The sequence below is a fragment of the Papilio xuthus genome, unplaced genomic scaffold (genome assembly GCF_000836235.2).
Source record: "Papilio xuthus unplaced genomic scaffold, Pxut_1.1 DF824888.1, whole genome shotgun sequence".
Lineage (NCBI taxonomy): Eukaryota > Metazoa > Arthropoda > Insecta > Lepidoptera > Papilionidae > Papilio > Papilio xuthus.
This window is the reverse complement of record NW_013533761.1, coordinates 2,977,489-2,988,810: the sequence shown is the minus strand read 5'-3', so window position 1 is coordinate 2,988,810 and position 11,322 is coordinate 2,977,489. Positions and strand designations below refer to the sequence as shown.

Genomic DNA, 11,322 nt, shown 5'->3' with positions numbered 1-11,322 from the left:
CTTTCATAAATTGAATCATTAATAAACTAAAAATTTTTCAAACTTATATGTTCTTATTTTTACTTAAAAAATATAAATTTCGATTATATTCGTGTGCGTATATTTTGTATTTTTACATCTTAAATTAATTTCGTCAGATAATTGTTACGAGTCCTGAATATTTCTTTTTTTCCAGGGGAAAGCTTGGCGGAACTACACCAGGGGAAAGGAACAAATTTGACTCCTGGAATTGTAATTTTTATTTTAGCGCTGTGCGCTATTTTGTACTATTAATAATAAGTATTATGATAAATATAATTTTAATATTAATAAACTGTTCGTATATACTTTCTAGTTTTATTAAAACCTTATTTGAAGCAGTTGGAAAATTTAGATTTGTAAAAAAAAATCCAACGCAAGATCTAAAATTACTTTAACAATGGTAGAGCCTACAATAACATCTTTTGGACGAAAAGGTCGGTTCGGTTGTCTAGTGAAATACCACGACCACACAGAAGATACGCGTAAAAAACTTATTGATTTCTGAAAAATCTTTAATAATGATTAAATATAAAATGGACTAAGAATGTTTTCTTAAAAGAAATACTGAATTAAATTGTAGTGTTTATAAACGCTTTTTAATAAAAGGGGACGAAATATAATCTGAAAGATTCGAGTTCAAGGATTTTGGTTTCGTGAATATAATTATCTAGATGTTTCAGTCAATTCCCTTTCGATAAAATAAATACAAACACAAAGAAATCGTTTCTTTTTTTCTGAAATAAACATTTCACATTTTAACCTTTTCTTTACAGTGAATGAAATTAACGCACGTCACCAACATTCTAATGGATTGTAAAAAAGCGTTCACGTGTTTAGTGGCTTATATAATATTTAAGACCGAGACTTTGGGATTAGTAATTTATGACGCTGACGATAAGTACTCTTAGAATATAAGACACATCTGTTTGTCGAATTCTTTTGTTATCTACTTATATATATTAAACATATTATGTATGTTGTTGTTTAGGTATATACTTCAAAAGGTACTTTCCTACACTATTATTAACGTAAATACAAGAACCTTCAGATTAAAGTTAGCACTTTGCTTGCTACAAATAGCTGCTGAAAATTTAAGCTACTGGAAACAGTTCGAGAATGTCATTTCGATTTCTACTGTTACTTGACAACTCGAAATTGTTACAATACAATGAAAATACTTATTAACTATTCTAAATAGAACTAGGACAAGTTAGAAACTAGGAGATGAGGTCCTCAATTTATTGCACCTTTATAGAGTTGCTGGAGGTTAAAGAGGATAAGCCGTCGGAATCCACGTTACAAAAGACCTCATTTCTAGTAACAAATTTAAGAAAATAGTTGGGGTTTTTTTGGTTAATCCATATTACAGCTTACGAAAGTTTGGGTAAAACTACGAATAAGGAGTTAAAGAGGTCAAGGTACGCTACGAAACACATTTATAACCTAACACAAACTTAAATCTATTTAAAGGTTAAAATAATAATTTTGGATGGAAGAGGGAATAAAATGGATCAATTAGCTACTAGTCAATAGGCTGTTTTGATGACTATTTTGATTCAATCGGTGTAAGAAGTAAACTATTTAAAAATGTCACTTAAAAAATCTTTAATTGGGAATTTGCAGGATCTACAGAAATTAATAAATAAAACAATATTGAAATATTATTGGGAAAACGTAATAATTTCTACAGGCATAGATCAACATCATACCATCATGGCAAAGAGTAATGTATTGCCCAATTTCGAACATCACGTTTGAATATAAATCAAACTAGCGCGAGGTGGTTTGAAAAAAATAAAAAAGAAATTCAATAGCATACAAATATGTTGTACAGTCAGCTGCATAAATATGTATATACTAACAAAGACTTATACAGGACGTCGGTTTTAAATATTTACGCATGTATTCGTTAAGAACAAGAACTAATAGACGGAAGCATATAAAGCGATTCGTGCATACATATTTTTAAAAACCATAGGCGTAGACAAGTTTCTGAAGCTTGGTAAATTTCTAAATATTTATGCAGCTGACTGTACAGAGCAATCAGTAGTGGCGGAGACCCATTGATTATATTTTAATACCGCATTATATTTGCAAAGTCTGTAGGCTGCTAATATCTTCCTAGGGAATAAGTTAATATTTAAAATGAAAACTACGGACAAGAGTAGCCATTTTCCAAAATTGTCAAAAGTTTTATTACCTACCATTGTATTTTTAAAGAAAATGGAACATATTCAGCCACGAAGTAATTTTGTATTCATAAACATAAAACAAAACGATTTGCTCGCTGCACGGATGTGTCCCACCGGAACAATTTGCAACTTGCTTTAATATTTAATCAGAAATCTCATTAAGAAGTGAATAATATGTGTACAAAGCTTTGCAGATATTCTAAGGTTCCCTACGTGAAGGTCGGCGAGGGACCGATCTAATTCATAGTAAGGGTTACAGTTTAACAATAAATGTTTGTGGGCTTATGATGAAGAAACTAAGCATTTGTAATTTCCCTCTCTTTGTTCAAAACTAGACCAGTTTAAAAAAGACAGATTTTCTTATTTTTAACAGTTAAGTATATGATTTCTACTTCTAACTTTACGGATGTGAATAACGAGAAAGAATGAACGAGAACTTGGGTGGAGTCTTGGCTGCTCACGTAAATAAGTAACGTTTAAACACTAGATTTGCGTTTTTACGCATTAGTGTATTCCACCAGATATCCCAGGACCTCGTCAATGGCAATCTTGTTCCTCTCCAGGACTAGGGTAATTTTGTTTAGTTTTGCTCCCCGATACACAAAAACGTTTTGCGTTTTAATAAACATATTACAGCGTGGTATACTTTGGGACTATGACCATGACCAAGATTGTGCATTTTCTGACAAATACGCCATTTGTGATATTATACAGAGATTAAAAATAAAAATCCACAGTAAAAGTATTTTTTCCTGACAGCAATGAGTTTTTGTTATTTTTGTAATTTATGAAAAAAAAAACGTGTTAAAATAATTCAGTTTCCACTGACATGTCTGTTGATGGAGACAATTTGATAAATGTGTTTTGGTCACATTTTTTTTTCTATCCTTTTACGTAAAATATTGGAAATTTTGCGAAGCTGAAAATATGATTCCTCTAAGGAATACCCGACACTGCTGTAAATTTTTTCAACTTACTTTTATTACGAAAGCTGTATTGTAATTTGAAGAATTTCATATATCTATGTATGTAGGAAATATGTTGGGATACGAGACTGTGTTTGTGGTTGTTTGTGTTATATTTTTGGCGATTTCCTGCTTTAAAAAGTAACCTGACGATGAGCATGGAAATAACTTATATTTACTGTAACTAGATCATATCTCCGGAGTAAAAATACTCTTCTAATGTTAGGAAGAAAATCCGACACTTTGCCGGTGTACTTGCGCAACACTAGCCTTTCTAAAATGTCGACGTTTATGTCCCCTCACTAATCATTGACTATTTATAACTCAAGAACGGCTTTACCGATATGGCTGAAAATTGTTGAGGAGGTAGCTTAGAGCCAGGAGACGGACATAGGATACTATTTATTCTTTTTTTTTCGAATTCATGCTTTGAAGAGCTACTTTTTATTTAACTTACTAATATTATAAAAGCGAATGTTTAGATGGATGTGATGTGGATGGGTGTTCGAAGATATCTCTAGAACGGCTGAACGGATCTCGATTAAATTTGGCATACGTATATAACAAAGTCTGAAAGAACACATATGCTACACTTATTAAGTTTTTTGTATATCCACGCGGACGGAATCGCGGGCGACAGCTAGTAATGTCTAAATGTAAGGAGTACATTCTAAGTATTACAACATAGAAAAAGTTTATTTTTATATGAAATGCTAATCCGAAGCGCAAGTTGCCGAGGTAATATGTCAGAAGTAATCGAAAACAGCGCTGTTATAAATCCACATCAAAAACCTTTATCGCTTGAAAATATGCCGTCCAATTTCGTTTGCCGATTTGAAAAAGATAAATCAACTCTGAATGTGATCTTTTTTATATCCAATGGATTTTATACACAAATGTATGTATTGTATGCGAATTTATTTTTATTTAATACTTTCTTAACATAACTTCTGAACTAGCAAGAGAAAAGAGAAAGAAAGACAACCTCGTTTTAGAATGTTAAAGTTCATTTCCACCAGCAGCAATTCTAAATATTTAAAACACTAATCTAATGAATAAAAAATACTAAAAACTATTTGTATGTTTAGAAGATTTATCAATGAATTGTTTGTATTTGTTGTGTAAAATATTATTTGTTTTATCTTTTATTTTCTTCGCGTCTCTCGCTTTCTGTATTTCTTCTCCCGTCAATTTTTCTTTCCGTGACGTTATATGAGAAAATGTCGTCTGGCAGGAATCCAATTATTTTTCACTTTATGGGTTCTATTAAAGGCGTTATAAATACTGTTTCTTAGAAAAATTTTTTTTTGAATACACCTTATTTTATTTTATACGGAAAATATATTAATTGAAAAATATTTAAAATTCAAAATTAATGAAAAAAAAAATTTGCAATTTTTTATCATCTGAAGAAAACTTAAGACCACTGTTCGGTATAGTTGCGTTATACTGACGTCATATTAATGCAAATTTAATGTTGTCGGTTTATACCAAAATAAGGTAGGTCGGCTCACTTTTATTCTCCCGCACAAGCGGGTAGTTTCGGAATCCCCCTCCGCTACGGGTGGCCGCGGGGCCTGCGGGGGGTACGGGTAAGGGAGTGAGTCGACACCAGTTAAAGAGTTGAGTTTCAGCATCGGAAGTCGTCGGAACTAATATCGGGTTATCTAGCGTACCGGGTCGCTAAGTGTACGGTTCCGCGTTCGGTCTGATCGCGACGCGTCTGTAACGCGCTTACGGGAAGCAGTGCATCGGGTGCATTAGAAGTGCAGCATTGCTGGCGCCTTTAGACTGTATGACAGAGACTTATTTGACTCGACTGACACCGACAGAGTGACTAGGCACCTGCAGGCGGTGAACGGGCATCGAGGGGGTAAGTGCCATTTTCATACACCCGTTGCAATATTACGCCAACCCTCGCAACGCGTAATTCAGGAGGGTTGTGCCGCGGCACCCGAACCGTCGTGTTCGGCACAATTCGATGGTAGCAGAGCGTGGTTAGGTTAACACGTAGGTTATAACCGCGTGGTTATATTCCGGGCATACGTGTCTTTCGGGTACGTGTTGCGTCGCTTGACATAATTTTGTAACGTCGTCGCGGAATAAAACGGAATATTATTATATTATATTACGTAGTACAATTATAGATAGTAGGTTTTTTCACTCGGTTCGTTTATATAAAATTCTTTATTGTACGATTGCTACGTAATATTAATTATACGGCGGCGTTTAGGGTTCCGTTCATTGATTGATATAGATTAGATTATTTAATTTAGGGTTTTTTCATAACGGTTTTTTGTAGTATATTTAAATTAGGGTTATTTTGCATAACGATTTCTGTAGATTATATTAGAATAATAATTTAATTTAGTCATTTTTCGTTTGGTAGTTTTATGTTACGGTTGATAATTTAACTTGGAGTTTTTTCATTACGGTTGGTTTTTTTGTGTTTTTTATTTCATTTTTTTTTTAATTCTTATTTCAACGGTTTACTTTTATAGTGTGACTTTGTTTAAAGTCAGGTTTATCTACCCTCGGTTTTTGATTTTTTTTTCTTTTAACGGCCATATTAGTAAGCGTTTTTCTAGAAGCTTCGATTGTTTTTCTACCTTATTTTATACTTTTTTTTTTGGAAATTTATTTAATTATGGCTGGCAAATATACCGCTAGGATAGGAGGCGTGCTGAGATGGCTCGGCTCAGCGGTTTTAAATATTTCCAGGCCAGATCGTGCGCAGGCTCTTATGGCTAGGTATCAGGTCTTGGATGATCAAATGGCGGATTTATATGCGGCGTACCGTGCGGTTTTAGAATTGGGTTTAGAAGCGGACGCCATAAATAAGATCAATGCCGACATTGATCAGGCCGACGACTTGGCCGATCAAATTGTTCAGGCTGTCGAATGTCTCAGGGGGTCAAGCACTGCTGACGCGCGGGTTACTGCGGAGTCGGAGGCGTCACCAGCGCTTATGAGCAGATTGCCGCTGCTCGATTTGCCACGTTTTAACGGGGACCTAGACCAGTGGGTCGCATTTAGTAATTTATTTGAGAGCATAGTTCACGGTCGTACGGATTTGACCCCGGCTCAGAAGCTTGCTTATTTGTTGGCATCGTTGACGGGCGAGGCGAAGGGCCTTGTCCAACATTTAGGCCTTGTTGATGGCAATTATGAAATCGCCCGGGACCTACTCAGCCGCAGGTACCAGAATGTTAGGCGAATAGCAGATAGCCACGTGGCTGCCATTCTAGGCCTACCTCAGATTTCGGTTGCGCAGTCGTTGCGCACGCGGCTTCTTAACCCTTTGTTAATAGCGGTTAACGGTCTCAAGGGTTTGGATTTACCTGTGTCCTCGTGGTCATTTTTGTTATTGCATATTATTTTATCTAAATTACCGCACGAATTACGGAATAGATTTGAACTGGAATACGGCGGGGACTCCGCCACTCATCTTCCCAGTTTTGACAACCTAATTTTATTCCTGGAGGACGAGTGTCGTCGAACGGAGAATGTTCCCCCTCCTTCCCCGGGGCCGTCCGTCGGTGCTCGTCGAGCGAGGCCCGCTGATAGTAAATTCCCGGCAGGGTCTCGTCACCGACCACGTGTGATTCATGCCGCGGTGGCACAGACACAGGAATCTCGTTGTAACTATTGTCGGGACACAGGACACGGTGTTACGGGTTGTCCCAAGTTCCGGGAATTACGCTGGCAGGCTCGGCGCAATATTGCTCGTCAGCGGTTTTGGTGTTATGTTTGTCTCGGAAGCCATTTAGTCTCGTCCTGCCAGTTGAGTCGTGCGTGCGGTCAGTGTGGAGGTAAGCACCATCTTTTGCTTTGCGGTAATCGTAACGGCTCGCCTTCAGCTAACTCACAGCAACGGATAGCTTCTCCTGTAGGTGATAGGAACCTAAATATTGATGGCCAATGGGCTGGTGCTAGTCAACGGGTATCGTTTCACCGTGGTGTGCGGTCTCCACCACGACACCATACAAACCGTAGGCAGCAACGTCGTCCACAATCGGAAGCGTGTACGGGCGGGGGAGCTCGGAGCGCCATTTATGCATCGGCAGATGAGCCGCGTGATGTCGGCAATCGCTCGCCGCTCTCTTTTGCTGATTGGCCCCGGTTAGAGCAGCGCTGCCCGCAACCACAACGTCATCGGAGGTTAAGTGACCAGGATCGCACCACACCGCCTTCACGTCCAGGTAGTTATCCTGGGGAGTTTTGACTCGTGCGACATACTCCACCGCAATACTCTCCTGCTCCTCTTACGGTTTTATTACCAACCGCTCAGGTCCGTGTCGGTTCTCCTCGGAGTCAACAGGTAACCGCGCGCGCGGTTTTGGACTCGGGTTCCCAGGGATGTATTGTGTCAACGCGGTTGGTGGAGCATTTACGATTGCGGATCGAACGAGGCGCGGATTATATCCGTGGTATAGGCGGTGTTATAGTAGATGATTTGGTAGGACAGGTTTCCTTATGTTTCTCGCCAATTGGTAGTCCTCATCGGCGCATCACCTTTAAGGCCATTATCATGGATAATATTCTTGGAAGGCATCCACTTATTTCCCTACCCCCAGGGATTGTAAACTTAACTTCAGCTGATTCAGATTTTCATGTTCCTGGAACTGTAGATCTGCTTTTAGGTGCAGATGTATTAGGGTTGCTGCAAACAGGGGGTAGCAAACTTCTGCAAGCAGGAGGATTGTCAGCAGTCTCAACTGACCTCGGTGAAGTTATTATTGGTCCAGCCTTTCCCGTGAGTCCCTCCATGCCAAATATGGACGTCCAGGTTGGTCTCTCTCTCGCTGATGCTGTCCAGCGGTTTTGGGAGGTCGAAGAACCACCCACAGCACCTCGTGACAACCCGGAGTATCTAGAGTGTGAGGCGTTCTTCCAGAACAATATCGGGCGGCTCAGGTCAGGTCGGTTTGTTGCGCGTTTGCCCTTCCTTCCGTCCCGCGCTCCGCTTGGCCAGTCCAGGTTCTTGGCAGAGAAGAGATTGATGTCTATGGAACGCCGTATGAAGAGGGACCCCGTGTTTAAACAAAAATATCTAGACTTTATGCAGGAGTATTGCGACTTAGGCCACATGTCAGTTTCCACATTTGATTGGCGTACGCAGGAACACTATTTTATTCCTCATCATGCTGTGTTCAAGGGAGAGAAGATACGAGTTGTCTTTGATGGTTCTGCTCCTACTTCTACCGGGGTCTCCCTTAACCAGTGTTTGCATGCTGGCCCTAAATTGCATCGTGACATTTCGGACATTTTGACGGCATTCCGCCGACACCAGGTCGTTTTTGTTGCGGACATTAAAATGATGTTTCGTCAGACAATCATACATCCGGAAGATCGTCGATATCAGCTCATATTGTGGCGCGATGATCCCTCTGACCCTATTATGGCTTATGAGCTGAATACGAACACTTATGGTCTTAAATCCAGTCCGTTCATCGCAATCAGGACGCTTCTCGAATTGGCGGAGCGTGAACGGTTGGACTTCCCTAGAGCTGCAGCTGTACTGTCCAGTGATATTTATGTCGATGACATCTGTACCGGCGCAGCCAATGAAAAAGAGGCGCTTTTATTAAGAGATGAGTTGATTGGCATCTTAAGGACTGGTGGTTATGAGTTGAGAAAATGGGTATCCAACTCTCCGGCTCTCCTTGACGGCTTACCCAAGGAGCATCAGCAAGATCCTCATCTATTTCAGAACGTTGATAATCCTGACGCCATTGCAGTACTCGGGGTGCAGTATCAGCCTGTTCAGGATGTCTTCACGTTTAGTGTACAGGATTTAGACATATCCCGGGTTTGGACTAAGCGATTGGTACTCTCCACAGTTGCCCGAATATTCGACCCCAACGGGTGGTTGACGCCAGTTGTGTTTTGGGCGAAGTGTTTCCTTCAAAAATTATGGTTGGAAAATCTTACATGGGATATCCCGCTCAATGGCGAATTGTTGTTGGCGTGGTCTCGTTTTGTCTCGTCCCTTCCGGACATTCAATTGGTTAAGATAGAAAGAACATTATTACCTGCTGGTAAATGCCGGGTGACTCTTCATGGCTTTTGTGATGCCTCGGAGTTGGGCTATGCGGCTGCAGTCTACATTCGTGCGGTTGACAGAAACGGTAGTGTTACCGTAAGATTAGTTATAGCTAAAAGTAAGGTGGCGCCTATTCGGTCCCGGCTGACTATACCAAAATTGGAGCTCTCAGGAGCTGCTCTTCTTTCGAGACTCCTCAATCATGTTGTTTCCACCTTAGGTCAAACAGTGGCCTTCGAGAAGATCTATGCATGGACCGACAGTCAAATTGTTCTTTGTTGGCTTCGGGCGTCTGTTCATGCCTTGGAGGTTTTCGTTGCCAATAGAGTTTCCCAGATTCGCGATTCAACGGCTGTTATTAATTGGAGACATGTACCAGGGGACCTAAATCCAGCCGATTGCGCTTCACGAGGTTGCGAATCTTCAGTTATTTTGAGTCATCCATTGTGGTGGGGACCAGTCTGGTTGTGTGAACCTGAAGGTTGCTGGCCCCATAATATTGTCGACCCGATTGAACCGTTACCAGGACTTCGAGTATTAGCGGTGGAGTCGGAGCCGAAGCAAAATTTAGACGAATTGCTCGAACGGTTTAGCTCCCTTGATAAATTGTTAGGAGTGACGGGTTGGCTTAAACGGTTTATTCACAACACTCGAAATAAATCCGATAGACGGTTTTCTCCAGTGCTTACCCCGGAGGAAAGAAGGGAAGCATTGTTGTTCTGGGTGCGGTTAGAGCAGAGTCAAAGTTTCCAAACTGCAATCAATAGTTTACGAAAGGGGGATAAATTAAAGGGTGCCATTGCACGTCTTAACCCTTTTATTGATGACAAGGGTATGATACGGGTAGGCGGTAGATTACGAAATGCGGAGTTACCTTATGCGGCTCGACATCCCCTTCTGTTGCCCAAGGACAGCGTCCTGGTAGAACTTTTGATAACTGATCGGCACGTACGGAACTCTCACGCGGGTTTGTCAACACTTCTAGCAATCCTCCAAAGGGAGTTTTGGATTTTGTCGGCACGGCGGGTTATACGAAGGGTCATTTTCCGTTGCATTCCGTGCTATAGGTTGAAGGCCGCGATAGTGCAACCACAAATGGGTGACCTCCCTCCAGATCGGGTTAGAGCTTCGAGGCCGTTTTCTGGAGTTGGTACGGATTTTGCGGGTCCGTTTCAGGTTAAGTCGTCCACGTTACGAAATGCTAAGGTGACGAAGGCCTACCTGTGCGTTTTTGTTTGCCTTTCCACCAAGGCCGTACATTTGGAGGTAGTGTCAACGTTGAGCACCGAGGCATTTATCGCTTGTTTGTCCCGGTTCGTCAGTCGTCGAGGGTTACCGAGTTTGATTCGGTCCGACTGTGGGACTAATTTCAAGGGCGCAGATCGATACCTTTCGGAAGTCTTTACGTTTTTAAATGACAATCAGGTTTCAATAGGTTCCAATATGTCTAAACGCGGTATAGAATGGCGATTCGATCCCCCTGCATATCCGTCCTGGGGTGGAATTTTTGAAGCGGTTGTGAAGGTAGCTAAGACTCATCTTCGACGAGTCATCGGAGAAACGTTGCTCACCTTCGAAGAATTGGCTACGGTATTTTGTAAGATTGAGGCGGTTCTTAATTCGCGTCCACTGTGTCCTGTGTCTTCGGATCCCAATGATTTGGAGGTTTTGACCCCAGGTCATTTTTTGATTGGTGGACCACTCACCGCACTACCAGAGTATCCCTTTACGGAGACACCATTAAATAGGTTAACTCGTTTCGAGTTGCTGCAACAACTTTCCCAAAGCTTCTGGCGGAGATTCAGCTTAGAGTACCTCCATTTGTTGCAGCAACGGGTTAAATGGTGTGACAAGACCGACCCACCTAAGGTTGGGGATCTCGTTCTAGTGAAAGAGACGAATATGCCAACGCTGTCTTGGAGACGGGGTCGAATCCTGAGGCTAATTTTAGGCGCGGACGGTATTCCTCGAGTTGCCGAGGTGTTAGTAGGCAATTCGGTGTTAAAGCGAGCGGTCGCAACTCTCTCCCGACTCCCAGTTACCTAAGTATAATTTTCCATTAAGAAGTTTGGACGCAGCCAGGTATCGTCTGGCTGGG

The 11,322-nt window shown here is 41.0% G+C and overlaps 1 protein-coding gene across 1 annotated transcript; it reads left to right on the top strand.

Moving 5' to 3' along the window:
* The first annotated feature begins 5,825 nt into the window (after positions 1-5,825).
* LOC106126988 (uncharacterized) lies at positions 5,826-10,327 on the top strand. Its single transcript, XM_013324901.1, has 3 exons — positions 5,826-6,376; positions 7,730-10,145; positions 10,292-10,327. Exons 1-3 carry the CDS (start codon positions 5,826-5,828, stop codon positions 10,325-10,327), a joined length of 3,003 nt encoding a protein of 1,000 aa, XP_013180355.1.
* The last annotated feature ends 995 nt before the right edge of the window (positions 10,328-11,322 follow it).